Raw genomic sequence first — 17,517 nt, 5'->3', positions numbered from 1 at the left:
GGCTTTGAGGGTGTCCTTGAAACGTTTTCTCCACCCTTCTGGGACTCACTTGCCGTGACGGAGCTCGGAGTAGAGTGTCTATTTTGGGAGTCTAGTATCAGGCATGCGGACAATGTGGCCTGTCCATCGAGTTGATCGAGTGTGGTCAGTGCTTCAATGCTGGGGATGTTGGCCTGAGCGAGAACACTGACGTTGGTGCGTCGATCCTCGCAGTGGATTTGCAGGATCGTGCAGAGGCAGCATTGGTGGTACTTCTCCAGTGTTTTGAGGTGTCTGCTGTACATAGTTCATGTCTCTGAAGCATATAGGAGGGCGGGTATTACTACTGCTCTGTAGACCATGAGCTTGATACTGGATTTGAGGTCCTGGTCTTCAAACTCTTTTTCCTCAGGCGGCCGAAGGCTGCTCTGCCATCCTGAAGTCGGTGTTGTACATGTCATCGATGTCTGTCCTTGCTGACAGTAGGCTCCCGAGGTATGGGAAGTGGTCCATATTGTCCAAGGCCTCGTCATGGATCTTGATAATCGGGGGGCAGTGCTGTGTGGTGTGGGCAGGTTGGTAGAGAAACTTTGTCTTACGGATGTTTAATGTAAGGCCCATGCTCTTGTACGCCTCGGTGAAGGTGTCAACGATGGTTTGGAGTTCAGTCTCCGAGTGTGTGTAGACTCAAGCATTGTCTACATACTGTAATTCAATGACAGAGGTTGGACCAACCTTGGATCTGGCATGGAGGTGTCGGTGGTTAAACAATTTCCCATTTGTTCTGTAGATTAGTTCCACTCCAGCGGGAAGCTTGCTGAGGGTGAGATGGAGCATTGCAGCGAGGAAGATTGAGAAGAGGGTTGGCACGATGACACAGCCCTGCTTGACCCTGGTCCACTCATGTATTGGGTCTGTGGTGGATCTTTTGGTAAGAATCACAGCTTGCATATCATCGTGAACCAGGCAGAGAATGGTGACAAATGTTGGAGGGCAGCCGAATTTGAGAAGGACACTCCATAATCCCTCACGGTTGACAGTGTCGAAGGACTTTGTGAAGTCAAAGAAGTCCATGTACAGAGGTTGGTGCTGCTCCCTACATTTTTCTTGTAACTGCCACACGGTGAAGATCATGGCCATTGTGCCCCTTAGTGGGCGGAATCCGCATTGCGACTCTGGGAGGAGCTCCTCAGCCACAGGGAGAAGGTGATTCAGGAGGATTCTAGCAATGACTTTCCCAATGGCAGGGAAACTCCTTTGAATTTACTGCAATCGGACATGTCGCCTTTCTTGAAGATGGTCACGATTACATCATCTCTGAGATCCCCTGACATGGTCTTCTCTTTCCAGATAAGAACATAAGAACAGAAGAAATAGGAACATGAGTAGGCCATATGGCCCCTCGAGCCTGCTCCGCCATTTAATACGATCATGGCTGATCTGTTCATGGAATCAACACTTCCCTGCCCGCTCCCCAAAACACCTTATCGTTTAAGAAACTGTCTATTTCTGTATTAAATTTATTCAATGTCCCAGCTTCCACAGCTCTCTGAGGCAGCGAATTCCACAGATTTACAACCCAGTGAGAGAAAAAATTTCTCCTCATTTCAGTTTTAAATGGGCGGCCCCTTATTTTAAGATCATGCCCTCGAGTTCTAATCTCCCCCATCAGTGGAAACATCCTCTCTGCATTGACCTTCTCAAGCCCCCTCATAATCTTATACATTTCATAGAAACATAAAAAATATGTGCAGGAGTAGGCCATTCGGCCCTTCGAGCCTGCACCACCATTCAATAAGATCATGGCTGATCATTCACCTCAGTATCCCTTTCCTGTTTTCTCTCCATACCCCTTGATCCCTTTAGCCGTAAGGGCCATATCTAACTCCCTCTTGAATATATCCAACGAACTGGTATCAACAACTCTCTGCGGTAGAGAATTCCACAGGTTAACAACTCTCTGAGTGAAGAAGTTTCTCCTCATCTCAGTCCTAAATGGCTTACCCCTTAGACTGTTTCCCCTGGTTCTGGACTTCCCCAACATCGGGAACATTCTTCCTGCATCTAACCCGTCCCATCCCGTCAGAAGTTTATATGTTTCTATGAGATCCCCTCTCATTCTTCTAAACTCCAGTGAATACAGGCCCAGTCGATCCAGTCTCTCCTCATATGTCAATCCTGCCATCCTGGGATAAGATCACCTCTCATTCTTCTGAATTCTAATGCGTAGAGGCCCAACCTACTCAACTTTTCCTCATAAGTCAACCCCTTCATCCCCAGAATCAACCGAGTGAACCTTCTGTGAACTGCCTCCAAAACAAGTATATCCTTTCATAAATATGGAAACCAGAACTGCACGCAGTATTCCAGCTGTGGCCTCACCAATACCCTGTATCACTGTAGCAAGACTTCCCTGCTTTTATACTCATCCCCTTTGCAATAAAGGCCAAGATACCATTGGCCTTCCTGATCACTTGTTGTACCTTCATACTATCCTTTTGTGTTTCATGCACAAGTACCCCCAGGTCCCGCTGAACTGCAGCACTTTGCAATCTTTCTCCATTTAAATAATAACTTGCTCTTTGATTTTTTTCTGCCAAAGTGCATGACCTCACACTTTCCAACATTATGCTCCATCTGCCAAATTTTTGCCTACTCACTTAGCCTGTCTATGTCCTTTTGCAGATTTTTTGTGACCTCCTCACACATTGCTTTTCCTCCCATCTTTGTATCATCAGCAAACTTGGCTACATTACACTCAGTCCCTTCTTCCAAGTCGTTAATATGGATTGTAAATAGTTGTAAATATGAGAGATGAGGTCATGGATCTGTGCCAGAAGTGCTTCTCCACCATGTTTTAGTGCAGCGGCGGGTATTCCATCTGCTCCTGAGGCCTTGTTGTTCTTCAATTGTCGGATGGCCTTTTCAACCTCGTGCCGGGCTGGGGTTGTGCTGAGATGGTGGCGGGTGGCATGCTGCGGGATGGAGTCGAGGACACTCGCATCGAAGTCAGAGTCTCAGTTAAGGAGATCTTCGAAGTACTCCTTCCAGCGGACACTGACTGCCTCTCTGTCCTTGATGGGTACCTCTCCATTCTTGGCCCTCAGTGGGGTAGGACCGTGGGTGCTTGGGCCATGGGTGGTCTTGACTGCGCTAAAGAATCCACACACATCGTGGTTATCGGCTAGTCGCTGGATCTCCTGCGCTTTCTCCACCCACCATCTGTTCTTTAGGTCGCGGGTTTTATGTTGGACCTCGGCCTTCAGACATCTGGAGAGCTGCTTTCTTGCTCTCGAGTTGTGTTGATGCTTCCAATTCAAAAATGCCTTGCGTTTGCGGTTTATCAACTCCTGAATCTCCTGGTCGTTCTCATCGAATCAGTCTTGGTGTTTTCTGGTCGAGTGACCAGCATCTCTTCACAGGTGCTAATTATGGAGGATTTGAGGACAGACCAGGCGCTGTGGACTCTGCGTCTCCGGTTCACTGGGAGTCGTCAGGTTGTCTGTGAGGCGCTGGCTGAGTAGAGCTTTCTTTGCGGGGTCTTTGAGTGCGCCAACGTTTAGATGGTGGTCCATCCAGCAGTCGTCAACTCCCGTCATGGCGCGGGTGATGCGTACGTCCTTGCGATCCCTGGCTTGGACGATGACGTACTTGAGCAGATGCCAGTGCTTGGAGCAAGGGTGCTGCCAATGAGCCTTGCATTTGTCACACCACTTGATTCCCTTTCGCTGATGGAGGAATGTGTCTGAAGGTGAGGTTGAATCAAGTATATGGAAGTAAACTAAACTTGTGTAAGTAGCATTACTCTGATTTACTATTATCGACAAACGTAGAGGGCAGCCGAGGCCCCCAGGGCAGGACTAAGGCTGAAAACAGGAGCGGAGTCAAGGTGAGTCAGGATGTGATGGTTGGGATTGAAAAGTCTGTAGATTGTAGGAAAGGAAAGACTGAGAAAGGTGAGTAGTTCTACAGGAGCGAGGTCTGGGAAAGTGCTGACTCGCTTCGGAGATATTATGATGCATCATGGGCTTCGACAGTAGCAGGGAAGAGCAGGATGGGGGGAGGGGAGGGCAGGAGTTTTGGATGGAAACCTGGAAATAAGGGTTTCCCGCACACCGTGCTTGATTTAACGGCAGGGCGTCGTTTCAACTTTTCAACAGGTTTCCCACCCAACAGCCAGTCAGGGTGAGAGATTGACAGATTGACAGTCGGGCGGGAAAGCAGTCGGGGAGGGAATGGCTGGTATGTGACATCGTGGTGGTGGGGGGGGGGGATATTGTTGGGGGGTTGGGATATTGTGGGGGGGGGGTTGGGATATTGTGGGGGGGAATGGGATATTGGGGGGGTGGGATCTTGTGGGGGGAATGGGATATTGGGGTGGTGGGATATTGTGGGGGGGAATAGGATATTGGGGGGGTGGGTGGGACATTGTTGGGGGGGGTTGGGATATTGTGGGGGAGGTTGGGATATTGTGGGGGGGGAGTTGGGATATTGTGGGGGGTTGAGATATTGTGGGGGGGTTTTGGGATATTGTGGGGGGGAGATGGGATATTGTGGGGGGGGTTAGGATATTGTGGGGGGGTGGGACATTGTGGGGAGGGATATTGTGGGGGGAGTGAGTATTGAAGGTGGTGGATGGGGGGCCAATCAAGCGGCTGCTTTGTCCTGGATGGTGTTGAGCTTCTTGAGTGTTGTTGGAGCTGCACTCATCCAGGCAAGTGGAGAGTGTTCCATCGGACTCCTGACTTGTGCCCTGTAGATGGTGGAAAGGCTTTGGGGAGACAGGAGGTGAGACACTCGCCACAGAATACCCAGCCTCTGACCTACTCTTATAGCCACAGTATTTATGTGGGTGGTCCAGTTAAGTTTCTGGTCAATGGTGACCCCCAGGATGTTGATGGTGGGAGATTCGGCGATGGTGATGCTGTTAAATGTCAAGGGGCGGTGGTTAGACTCTCGCTTGTTGGCGATGGTCATTGCCTGGCACTTGTGTGGCGCGAATGTTACTTGCCACTTATCAGCCTAAGCCTGAATGTTGTCCAGGTCTTGCTGCATGCGGGCATGGACTGCTCCATTATCTGACAAGTTGCAAATGGAACTGAACACTGCAGTCATCAGCGAACATCCCCACTTCTGACCTTATGATGGAGGGAAGGTCATTGATATTGTGTTCCTAACACAGATGATACTGCACACAGGAAGGTTAAAGTAACAGTGACCTCAGTCTTTATTTAGACTCTCCAGAGTGAGGAACAGGCCTTCGGGGCCGGCTTATACAGTGTTCCCAAGGGATGCTGGGATCCCTTGGGACTTCAGGGGATGAGCTCCCTGGTGGCGGGACATGGGAGTGCATGCTTTACAGACACACAACATCACTCCTCCCCAAAGTCAAAGTGAAAACTATTTACAAGGTGAGGCAGTCAGGAGCCTTTCTTTCCCTGGTGAACTGCCTCGGTACAAATGTCTGTTCTGGTGTGTTGGCTGTGCCCTCGCTGGGCTGGCGTGTTGTTGGCCCTGCAGGACTACTGGGTGAGCCAGGCCTTGCTGGGCTGTTGGGTGTGATGGGTTCGATTTCCTGGTCCGGGGTGGTGTCGTTGATCCTTTGGGTGTGTGTTGTGGGCTCGAAAAAGGTGGTGTCTGCTGTGGGTTGTTCAGGGCAGTCTGTGAACCGCAGCCTCGTTTGGTCCAGGTGCTTTCTGCAAATTTGTCCATTGTCTCGTTTGACTACAAACACCCTACTCCCTTCTTTAGCTATCACCATGCCCGCGATCCACTTGGGATCATGTCCATAGTTTAGCACATACACACGGTCATTCAGATCAATTTCCCGTAACACAGTGGCGCGACCATCGTTTACATTTTGTTGCTGCCGCCTGTTCTCTACCTGATCATGCAGGTTGGGGTGAACCAGCGAGAGTCTTGTTTTAAGTGTCCTTTTCATGGGTAGCTCAGTCGGGGGCACCCCTGTGAGCGAGTGGGGTCTTGTGCGGTAGCTGAGCAGTACTCGGGACAGGCAGGTTTGGAGTGAGTCTTCTGTGACTCATTTAAGGCTCTGTTTGATTGTTTGTACTGGCCGCTCTGCCTGCCCATTGGAGGTTGGTTTAAACGGGGCCAAGGTGACATGTTTGATCCCATTGCGGGTCATGAATTCTTTAAATTTGGCACTGGTGAAACATGGCCCGTTGTCACTGACCAGTGTGTCAGACAGGCCGTGGGTGGCAAACATGGCCCTCAGGCTTTCAATGGTGGCGGTGGCAGTGTTTCCCGACATTATTTCACATTCAATCCATTTTGAAAAAGCATCCACCACCACCAGGAACATTTTACCGAGAAACGGGCCCGCATAGTCAACATGGATCCTCGACCATGGTCTGGAGGGCCAGGACCACACACTTAGTGGTGCCTCTCTGGGCGCGTTGCTCAACTGAGCACATACACTGCATTGCTGTACACAGGACTCTAAGTCAGAGTCGATACCGGGCCACCACACGTGAGATCTGGCTATCGCTTTCATCATTACTATACCCGGGTGTGTGCTGTGGAGATCCGAGATGAACGTCTCCCTGCCCTTTTTGGGTAGCACTATGCGGTTACCCCACAACAGGCTGAATGGACAGCTTGTCCTTTCGCCGCTGGAACGGCTTGATTGGCTCTTGCATTTCAACGGGGATGTTGGCCCAGCTCCCATACAGTACACAGTCTTTTACTCAGGACAGCAGAGGATCTTGGCTGGTCCAAGTCCTTATCTGGCGGGCCGTGACAGGTGATTTATTATTTTCAAACGCTTCCATGACCATCAACAAGTTTGCAAGCTGCACCATTTCCACCCCTGTGGTGGGCAATGGTAGCCGACTGAGAGCATCCGCACAGTTCTCGGTGCCTGGCCTGTGGCGGATGGTATAGTTATATGCTGATAGCGCGAGTGCCCACCTTTCTGTGCGGGCTGAGGCATTAGTATTTATCCCCTTGTTTTCAGCGAACAGGGATATGAGGGGCTTGTGATCGGTTTCCAGCTCAAATTTGAGGCCAAACAGATACAGATGCATTTTCTTTACCCCAAACACACACGCTAAATGCCTCTTTCTCAATCATGCTGTAGGCCCTCTCGACCTTAGGCAAGCTCCTGGAGGCATAGGCGACAGATTGCAACTTCCCCGCAACGTTAGCTTGTTGTAATACCATCCCGACTCCATACGACGATGCATCACATGCTAGCACAAGTCTTTTACACGGGTTATACAATACAAGCAGCTTGTTGGAGCATAAAATGTTTCTGGCTTTCTCAAAAGCAATTACTTGTTTTTTTTCCCCATACCCAGTTCTCACCTTTACGCAATAACACATGTAGGGGCTCTAAGAGGGTGCTTAACCCCAGTAGGAAGTTACCAAAATAGTTGAGGAGTCCCAGGAACGACCGTGACGTTCTGTGGCCTGGGCGCGTTCCTCATAGCCTCTGTCTTGGCGTCTGTGGGTCGAATGCCATCCGCCGCGATCTTTCTCCCCAAAAACTCCACTTCTGTTGCCATGAAGACCCATTTCGACTTCTTCAGCCGCAGCCCGACGCGATCCAGTCGCTGGAGGATTTCCTCCAGGTTTTGTAGGTGCTCGGCGGTGTCCCGACCCATGACCAATATGTTGTCCTGAAAAACCACCGTGCATGGTACCGACTTGAGTAGGCTCTCCATGTTTCTCTGGAAGATCGCTGCAGCCGACCGAATTCCAAACGGGCATCTGTTGTAGATGAGCAGTCCCTTGTGCGTGTTGATGCAGGTGAGGCCCTTCGAAGACTCCTCCAGCTCCTGCATCATGTAGGCCGAAGTCAGGTCAAGCTTGGTGAACGTCTTGCCTCCTGCCAGCGTCGCAAATAGGTCGTCTGCCTTAGGTAGCGGGTATTGGTCCTGTAGCGAGAAACGATTAATAGTTACTTTATAATCGCCACAAATCCTGACCGTGCCATCACTTTTGAGTACTGGAACAATCGGGCTGGCCCACTCGCTGAATTCCACTGGGGAGATGATGCCCTCGCGTTGCAGCCTGTCCAGCTCGATTTCCGCTCTCTCCCTCATCATGAGAGGTGAGGTACCACTTGTGCCTTGTGGTGAATGGGTCGTGCCTCTGGGACCAAGTGGATCCGCACCTTCACCCCGGAAAAGTTTCCAATGCCTGGCTCAAAAAGGGAAGGAAATTTGTTAAGAACCTGGGTACATGAGGCCTCATCTACATGTGATAGCGCTCGGATGTCATCCCAGTTCCAGCGGATTTTGCCCAGCCAGTTCCTTCGAAGCAGTTTGGGGTCATCGCCCAGGACAGTCCAAAGTGGCAGTTCGTGCACCGTGCCCTCCTAGCTGACCTTGACCATGGCGCTGCCCAGGACAGTAATAAGCTCTTTGGTGTACGTTCTCAGTTTCGTGTGGATGGGGCTCAGGGCTGGTCTGAGTGCCTTGTTGCACCATAGTCTCTCAAACATCTTTTTACTCATGATGGATTGGCTAGCGCCAGTGTCCAGTTCCATGACTTCGGGTAAGCCATTCAATTTTACGTTTAGCATTATATGTGGACATTTCGTTGAAAGTGTGTGCAGCCCGTGTACTTCAGCATCTGCCTCCTCTCTCTGAGGCTCGAAACTGCTTTGATCCACTATGGACCGATCTTCCTCTGCCACGTGGTGATTAGCAGGTTTTGCAGAGCTTGCAGCTCATCTGCAAGCTCGTTGGAGGTGGCCCATTGTTCCACAGCTCTTGCAAACATACCTTTTGAAATAGCATGAATAGGCTGAATGGAAGCCTCCACAACATCAACAAGGTGTGAATTGCCTTGCATTCATCCTTTGTTGAGGACTCTGAGTCAATCTGGGTCACCTGAGGTCTGCTGGCAGTTGCAGACTCGTGGTTTCTGCCCTGTATATTTCTGCTCGCAAATATAGTTTCAGTTAATTTATGAACATTGCTAGCACTTGTGTGCTGAGAGATTTGTTTGGTGTTATCACCGGTGGACGTAAACGTCTGTGCTATCGCAATGGCTTTACTGAGGGTCGGTGTCTCTATAGTCAAAAGTTTTCGTCGGATGGTCTTGTGGCCAATGCCCAGTACAAAAATGTCTCTGAGCATCTGCTCCAGGTAGCCATCAAATTCACATTGTCCTGCAAGTCGCCTTAGCTCGGCGACATAGCTCGCCACTTCCTGACCTTCAGATCGCTGGCACGTGTAGAACCGATACCTCGCCATCAGCACGCTCTCCCTCAGGTTAAGATGCTCCCGAACCAGTATACACAGCTCCTCATACGACTTATCTGTGGGTTTCACCGGAGCCAGAAGATTCTTCATGAGGCTGTAGGTCGATGCCCCGCAGACCGTGAGGCGGACCACTCTCCTTTTTGCAGCGCTTCCTTCTCCGTCCAGCTCATTGGCTACAAAGTACTGGTCTAGCCGTTCGCCATAGGCTTCCTAGTCCTCACCCTCCGAGAACTTCTCCAGGATGCCCACAGTTTGCTGCATCTTCGCGTTGGATTCGCATACTCGTCGCCAGTTATTGTGTTCCTCACACAGATGAGACTGCACACAGGGAGGTTAAAGTAACAGTAACCTCAGTCTTTATTCAGACACTCCAGAGTGAGGAACAGGCCTTAGGGGCCGGCTTATATACAGTGCTCCCAAGGGATGCTGGGATCTCTTGGGACTTCAGGGGATGTGCTCCCTGGTGGTGGAACATGGGATTCCATGCTTTACAGATGCACAACAATTGATGAAACAACTGAAGATGGTTGGGCCTAGGACACTTCCCTGAGGAACTCCTGCAGTGATATCCTGGGGCTGTGATGATTGACCTCCAACCACCACGACCATCTTCCGTTGTTTTAGGTATGACTTCAGCCCTTTTCGCCTCCTTTTACCTGACAGGATTTCTGGATCATAGAAACATAGAAAATAGGTGCAGGAGTAGGCCATTCGGCCCTTCGAGCCTGCACCGCCATTCAATAAGTTCATGGCAAAACATGCAACTTCAGTACCCCATTCCTGCTTTCTCGCCATACCCCTTGATCTCCCTAGTAGTAAGGACTACTCCTTTTTGAATATATTTAGTGAATTGGCCTCAACAACTTTCTGTCGTAGAGAATTCCACAGGTTCACCACTCTCTGGGTGAAGAAGGATCCCATGAGTTATTCATAAAAATTCAGAAATGCAGCCTTCTGAAAGATTTTAGTGACCACATCCCTGCTGAGAATGGATTGGTCCCCCACCTCCCAGCTTTCTTCATCAAAACCGGAAGAGTGCAGATTGGAGGTGGGTTGGGGTCATGGTGAGATGTCCCACTTATCCCAACCCACCCATCCTTGTAGGATAAAATGATCCCTGCAATGAAGATGCAGGAAGGAAGCAGAGTTAGTGTGATGGGGATTTAGAGCTTGGAACAAACACGAGAAAATAGTTCAGAACAACCTATCAGTATAAATAAAATAGAAACGAGGCAGGTTGGGTTAGAGACTGAGGGGAAGAGGCTGGGAGCTGGAGCTGAGAAAGGGATTGATCTTCTATTGGACAACAAGCATTTTTCTTCGATCACAACTGGGGGCGAAGAAAATAATTTGCATTTATATAGCTCCTTTCATATCCTCAGCAGATCCAAAAGCTTTTACAGCCATCAATTACTCTTGAAGTGCAATCACTGTGTTTCTTGCCGGCAAACACAGCACTCTGTGCACAGCAAGGCCCCACAAAATGGTAAATGTGATCATGGCCAGATAATCTATTTTATTGGTATTCGACCAAGACAGCAGGGAGAACTCCCCTACTCTTCTTCCAATAGTGCCGTGTGATCTTTTATATCCACCTGAGAGAGCAGATGAGGCCTTGGTTTAACGTCTGATATGAAAGACGGCACCTCCGACAGTGCAGCGCTCCCTCAGCACTGCAATGCCTGGATTATGTACTGGAATGGGACATGAACACACGACCATCTGACTCAGAATGAGTTATTGAAATACATCGCTTTTCTTTCCAACAAATAATTTCTTTGTCATTTTCTACAATAAGTATTCTGCACACTGTAATTGTATCTTAAAATACAATTGTTACGTTTGCTAATCACAGTGCTCACTGTGTTTTTATTTTTCAGTGAAACCGATTGTTATTGACGTCGACATTTACGTGAACAGCATTGGCCCAGTGTCTGTTATCCAAATGGTAAGTGACTCATGGGAATGATGTGTAGACGTTACACAGTGAGGGATGTTCCTGCACTCTGTGTGGATCAGACAGTGACTGCCCAGTGTGGATCAGACAGTGAGTGCCCAGTGTGGATCAGACAGTGTCCAGTGTGGATCAGACAGTGCCCAGTGTGGATCAGACAGTGACTGCCCAGTGTGGATCAGACAGTGACTGCCCAGTGTGGATCAGACAGTGAGTGCCCAGTGTGGATCAGACAGTGCCCAGTGTGGATCAGACAGTGCCCAGCGTGGATCAGGCAGTGAGTGCCCAGTGTGGATCAGGCAGTGAGTGCCCAGTGTGGATCAGACAGTGCCCAGTGTGGATCAGAGAGTGAGTGCCCAGTGTGGATCAGACAGTGCCCAGTGTGGATCAGGCAGTGACTGCCCAGTGTGGATCAGACAGTGAGTGCCCAGTGTGGATCAGACAGTGCCCAGTGTGGATCAGGCAGTGAGTGCCCAGTGTGGATCAGACAGTGAGTGCCCAATGTGGATCAGACAGTGCCCAGTGTGGATCAGACAGTGACTGCCCAATGTGGATCAGACAGTGCCCAGTGTGGATCAGGCAGTGAGTGCCCAGTGTGGATCAGACAGTGAGTGCCCAATGTGGATGTGACAGTGCCCAGTGTGGATCAGACAGTGACTGCCCAGTGTGGATCAGACAGTGAGTGCCCAGTGTGGATCAGACAGTGACTGCCCAGTATGGATCAGACAGTGAGTGCCCAATGTGGATCAGACAGTGACTGCCCAGTATGGATCAGACAGTGAGTGCCCAATGTGGATCAGACAGTGACTGCCCAGTGTGGATCAGACAGTGACTGCCCAGTGTGGATCAGACAGTGACTGCCCAGTGTGGATCAGACAGTGAGTGCCCAATGTGGATCAGACAGTGACTGCCCAGTGTGGATCAGATTGTGACTGCCCAGTGTGGATCAGACAGTGACTGCCCAGTGTGGATCAGACAGCGACTGCCCAGTGTGGATCAGACAGTGACTGCCCAGTGTGGATCAGACAGTGAGTGCCCAGTGTGGATCAGACAGTGACTGCCCAGTGTGGATCAGACAGTGACTGCCCAGTGTGGATCAGACAGTGAGTGCCCAATGTGGATCAGACAGTGCCCAGTGTGGATCAGACAGTGACTGCCCAGTGTGGATCAGACAGTGACTGCCCAGTGTGGATCAGACAGTGCCCAGTGTGGATCAGACAGTGAGTGCCCAGTGTGGATTTGACAGTGCCCAGTGTGGATCAGGCAGTGACTGCCCAGTGTGGATCAGACAGTGCCCAGTGTGGATCAGACAGTGACTGCCCAGTGTGGATCAGACAGTGTCCAATGTGGATCAGACAGTGCCCAGTGTGGATCAGACAGTGCCCAGTGTGGATCAGACAGTGCCCAGTGTGGATCAGACAGTGACTGCCCAGTGTGGATCAGACAGTGTCCAGTGTGGATCAGGCAGTGCCCAGTGTGGATCAGACAGTGCCCAGTGTGGATCAGACAGTGAGTGCCCAGTGTGGATCAGACAGTGACTGCTCAGTGTGGATCAGACAGTGACTGCCCAGTGTGGATCAGGCAGTGACTGCCCAGTGTGGACCAGACAGTGCCCAGTGTGGATCAGACAGTGACTGCCCAGTGTGGATCAGACAGTGCCCAGTGTGGATCAGACAGTGACTGCCCAGTGTGGATCAGACAGTGTCCGATGTGGATCAGACAGTGCCCAGTGTGGATCAGACAGTGCCCAGTGTGGATCAGACAGTGAGTGCCCAGTGTGGATCAGACAGTGACTGCTCAGTGTGGATCAGACAGTGAGTGCCCAGTGTGGATCAGACAGTGCCCAGTGTGGATCAGACAGTGACTGCCCAGTGTGGATCAGACAGTGTCCGGTGTGGATCAGACAGTGCCCAGTGTGGATCAGACAGTGCCCAGTGTGGATCAGACAGTGAGTGCCCAGTGTGGATCAGACAGTGACTGCTCAGTGTGGATCAGACAGTGACTGCCCAGTGTGGATCAGACAGTGACTGCCCAGTGTGGATCAGACAGTGCCCAGTGTGGATCAGACAGTGACTGCCCAGTGTGGATCAGACAGTGACTGCTCAGTGTGGATCAGACAGTGACTGCCCAGTGTGGATCAGGCAGTGACTGCCCAGTGTGGACCAGACAGTGCCCAGTGTGGATCAGACAGTGACTGCCCAGTGTGGATCAGACAGTGCCCAGTGTGGATCAGACAGTGACTGCCCAGTGTGGATCAGACAGTGTCCGGTGTGGATCAGACAGTGCCCAGTGTGGATCAGACAGTGCCCAGTGTGGATCAGACAGTGAGTGCCCAGTGTGGATCAGACAGTGACTGCTCAGTGTGGATCAGACAGTGAGTGCCCAGTGTGGATCAGACAGTGACTGCCCAGTGTGGATCAGACAGTGCCCAGTGTGGATCAGACAGTGACTGCCCAGTGTGGATCAGACAGTGTCCGGTGTGGATCAGACAGTGCCCAGTGTGGATCAGACAGTGCCCAGTGTGGATCAGACAGTGAGTGCCCAGTGTGGATCAGACAGTGACTGCTCAGTGTGGATCAGACAGTGACTGCCCAGTGTGGATCAGACAGTGACTGCCCAGTGTGGATCAGACAGTGCCCAGTGTGGATCAGACAGTGAGTGCCCAGTGTGGATCAGACAGTGACTGCTCAGTGTGGATCAGACAGTGACTGCCCAGTGTGGATCAGACAGTGACTGCCCAGTGTGGATCAGACAGTGCCCAGTGTGGATCAGACAGTGACTGCCCAGTGTGGATCAGACAGTGTCCAGTGTGGATCAGACAGTGCCCAGTGTGGATCAGACAGTGACTGCCCAGTGTGGATCAGACAGTGTCCGGTGTGGATCAGACAGTGCCCAGTGTGGATCAGACAGTGCCCAGTGTGGATCAGACAGTGAGTGCCCAGTGTGGATCAGACAGTGTCCGGTGTGGATCAGACAGTGCCCAGTGTGGATCAGACAGTGCCCAGTGTGGATCAGACAGTGCCCAGTTACTGCCCATGGTATCATTAGTCAATGAGCAACTTTTTAATACAACACTGACTGAGGTCTTGCTGGTGCAGCACATCCCGTGGTATGTGCCATCGGGCTCTGCACCTTTTAGCGCGAAGGATGTTTCTGACCTGAAATTTGCTGGAAGTGGAACTGATAATGGCACAGTGAGAGGAACACTGCATCTGGGAACTGTGTGAACAATGGGAGCAGCAGTGTATCTCCTTAACCAATGAGACTGAAGGATTGTGAGAGATACAGAGGGGCAGCAGAGAAGGAGGGTGAATTATAGTCAAATCAAGTCAGAAACAGAAATAGAAAGAGGGAATGAAAGATTGGATTAAGAACGAGAGATAAGAGGGACTGAAAGGAAAAGTATATATGTTTTTAAATTCATATTTTTTTAAATCTCTCAGAAGACCAACCTGCAGTAATGAGATTGAACAGTTTAAGTCGTTCCCTTTCTGAGCCGGAGAGGTTGAGTGGCATTGCATTAACATTTATCAATTTATTAAAAGGGTCCTCATATTGTTAAGTACCAGCCCTAACTTTCTGCGGAGAGTTTACTTGGAGTTTAATGTGAAAATCCAGCAAGTTCTTAACAATATCGGGCAGGTTGAGGGCGAGCTACCGTTAGCACGAGGCTAATGGCGGAGCGGCACAAATTATCCAGAAACATAGACATTTACAGCACGGAAGGAGGCCATTTCGGCCCATCGTGTCCACACCGGCCGACCAAGAACTATCCAACCTAATCCCACTTTCCAGCTCTCGGTCCGTAGCCCTGTAAGTTATGGCACTTCTGGTGCACATCCAAGTACTGTTTAATGTGGTGAGGGTTTCTGCCTCTACCTCCCTTTCAGGCAGTGAGTTCCAGACCCCACCACCCTCTGGGTGAAGAAATTTCCCCTCAAATCCACTCTAAACCTTCTAGTAATTACTTTAAATCTATGCCCCCTGGTTGTTAACCCCTCTGCTAAGGGAAACAGGTCCTTCCTATCCACTCTATCCAGCCCCTCAAAATTTTATACACCTCAATCAGGTCTCTCCTGTGTTTCAAAGAAAACAGACCCAGCCTAGCCAATCTTTCCTCATAGCTAAAATTCTCCAGTCCCGGCAACATTCTTGTAAATCTCCTCTGTACCCTCTCCAGTGCAATCACATCTTTCCTGTAATGTGGTGACCAGAACTGCACACAGTACTCCAGCTGTGGCCTAACCAGTGTTTTATACAGTTCAAGCATAACCTCCCTGCTCTTGTATTCTATGCCTCGACTAATAAAGGCAAGTATTCCGTATGCCTTCTTAACCACCTTATCTACCTGGCCTGCTACCTTCAGGGATCTGTGGACATACACTCCAAGGTCCCTTTGTTCCTCTACACTTCTCAGTGCCCTACCATTTAATGTGTATTCCCTTGCCTTGTTAGCCCTCCCCAAATGCATTACCTCACACTTCTCCAGATTGAATTCCATTTGCCAATGTTCTGACCAGTTCATTGATAGCTTCCTGCAGTCTAGAGCTTTCTTCTTCATTATCAACCACACAGCCTATTTTAGTGTCATCTGCAAACTTCTTAATCATAGCTCCAACATTCCCGTCTAAATCATTAATATATACAGTTGGACCTCTCCAGTCTGGCATCCGTGGGAGTGCCGGACCAGAGAATTTTCTGAACCACGGGAGGTCAACTGGTGACAACGCTGCTGGCAATGACCCGGAAGTGTTCTGCGCATGCGCTGCATTTAGTCGTCCAGAAGTGGATAGAAGCACCGGAGAGAAGTGGCGGGATGGGGAGAGAAGGGGCAGGGTGAGGTGGGTCGGGAAGAGAAGCGGGGGTGGGGGGGAGGGGGTCGGAAAGAGAAGTGGCGGAGCGGGATGGGGTGGGGGAGAGAACCGGGGTTCGAGGATATATGTGGTGGGACGGGGGAGAAGTGGGGGGGCGGGAGGAGAAGCGGGGGGGTGGGGCACGGAGAGAAGCGGGGGTAGTTAGAGAAGCGGGAGGGGCAGGAGAGAAGGAGCTGGGTGGGGAGAGAAGCTGGGGAGAAGGGGCAGGGCGGGGGAGAAATAGCGGGGGGGGCGGGAAGAGAAGCAGCCGGCAGAGAGAGAAGTGGGGGACAGAGAGAGAAGCAGGGGGTGGAGAGAGAAGCGGGGGGGGCGGGGAGAGAAGCGGGGGGGTGGCAAGGGGAGAGAGAGAGAGCGTGGGGTCAGGCCCAGCTTCGGCACCTCAGTCAGCTGCCTGTGCTTCTCTTCTCTTCTCTTTCCGTGCCTGACCCACTTACCTCAACAAACAGCGCGGGACGCCACCCACGCCGGAGCTGATGCCGGACGAGGGATGTTTCCGGACTAAAGAGTCCCGGACTGGAGAGGTACAACCAGTTCCACAAAAAGCAAGGGACCCAGTACTGAGCCCTGTGGAACCCCACTGGAAACAGCCTTCCAGTCACAAAAACACCCATCAACCATTACCCTTTGCTTCCTGCCTTTGAGACAATTTTGGATCCAACTTACCACTTTGCCCTGGATCCCATGGGCTTTTACTTTCATGACCAGTCTGCCATGTTTGACCTTATCAAAAGCTTTGCTAAAATCCATATACGCTACATCATACGCACTGCCCTCATCGACCCTCCTTGTTATCTCCTCAAAAAATTCAATCAAGTTAGTTAGACACGACCTTCCCTTAACAAATCAGTGCTGACTGTCCTTGATTAATCCATGTTTTTCCAATAATTTTCCCACCACTGAGGTTAGGCTGACTGGCCTGTAATTACTCGGTCTATCCCTTTCTCACTTCTTAAACAAAGGTACCACATTAGCAGTCCTCCAGTCCTCCAGCACCACCCCTGTAACCAGAGAGGATTGGAAAATGATGGTCAGAGCCTCTGCTGTTTCCTCTTTTGCTTCACTTAGCGGCCTGGAATACATTTCATCCAGGCCTGGGGATTTATCCACTTTCAAAGCTGTTATATCCCTTAATACTTCCTCTCTCACTATGTTTATTTCATTTAATATTTTACACTCCTCCTCCTCGATAGCAGTGTCTGCATCGCCCCTCTCTTTTGTGAAAACAGCTGCAAAGTATTCATTAAGAACCATACCCACCTGTTCTGCCTCCACACACAGATTACCTTTATGATCTCTAATAGGCCCTACCCTCTCTTTAGTTATCCTCTTGCTCTTAATGTATTTATAAAACATCTTTGGGTTTTCGTGGATTTTACTTGCCAATAGTTTTTCATGCTCTCTCTTTGCTTTCCTAATTTCATTTTTAATTGCACTCCTGCACTTTTTATACTCCTCCAGAGATTCTGCCGTATTGAGC

At 50.4% G+C, this 17,517-nt stretch overlaps 1 protein-coding gene across 3 annotated transcripts in view; it reads left to right on the top strand.

Moving 5' to 3' along the window:
- Positions 1–17,517, top strand: part of LOC139265241 (gamma-aminobutyric acid receptor subunit gamma-4-like) — a 707,225-nt gene that overhangs the window by 336,141 nt on the left and 353,567 nt on the right. For all 3 annotated transcript variants that reach the window (XM_070882172.1, XM_070882171.1, XM_070882173.1), the window contains exon 3: positions 11,093–11,160. In XM_070882172.1, coding sequence (XP_070738273.1) covers positions 11,093–11,160 — 68 coding nt within the window. The remainder of the gene's footprint in view (positions 1–11,092; positions 11,161–17,517) is intronic.

The sequence above is a fragment of the Pristiophorus japonicus genome, chromosome 6, assembly GCF_044704955.1.
Source record: "Pristiophorus japonicus isolate sPriJap1 chromosome 6, sPriJap1.hap1, whole genome shotgun sequence".
In the NCBI taxonomy this organism is placed as follows: domain Eukaryota; kingdom Metazoa; phylum Chordata; class Chondrichthyes; family Pristiophoridae; genus Pristiophorus; species Pristiophorus japonicus.
Note: the sequence above shows the minus strand (reverse complement) of the source record. Positions and strands in the feature narration are given on the sequence as shown.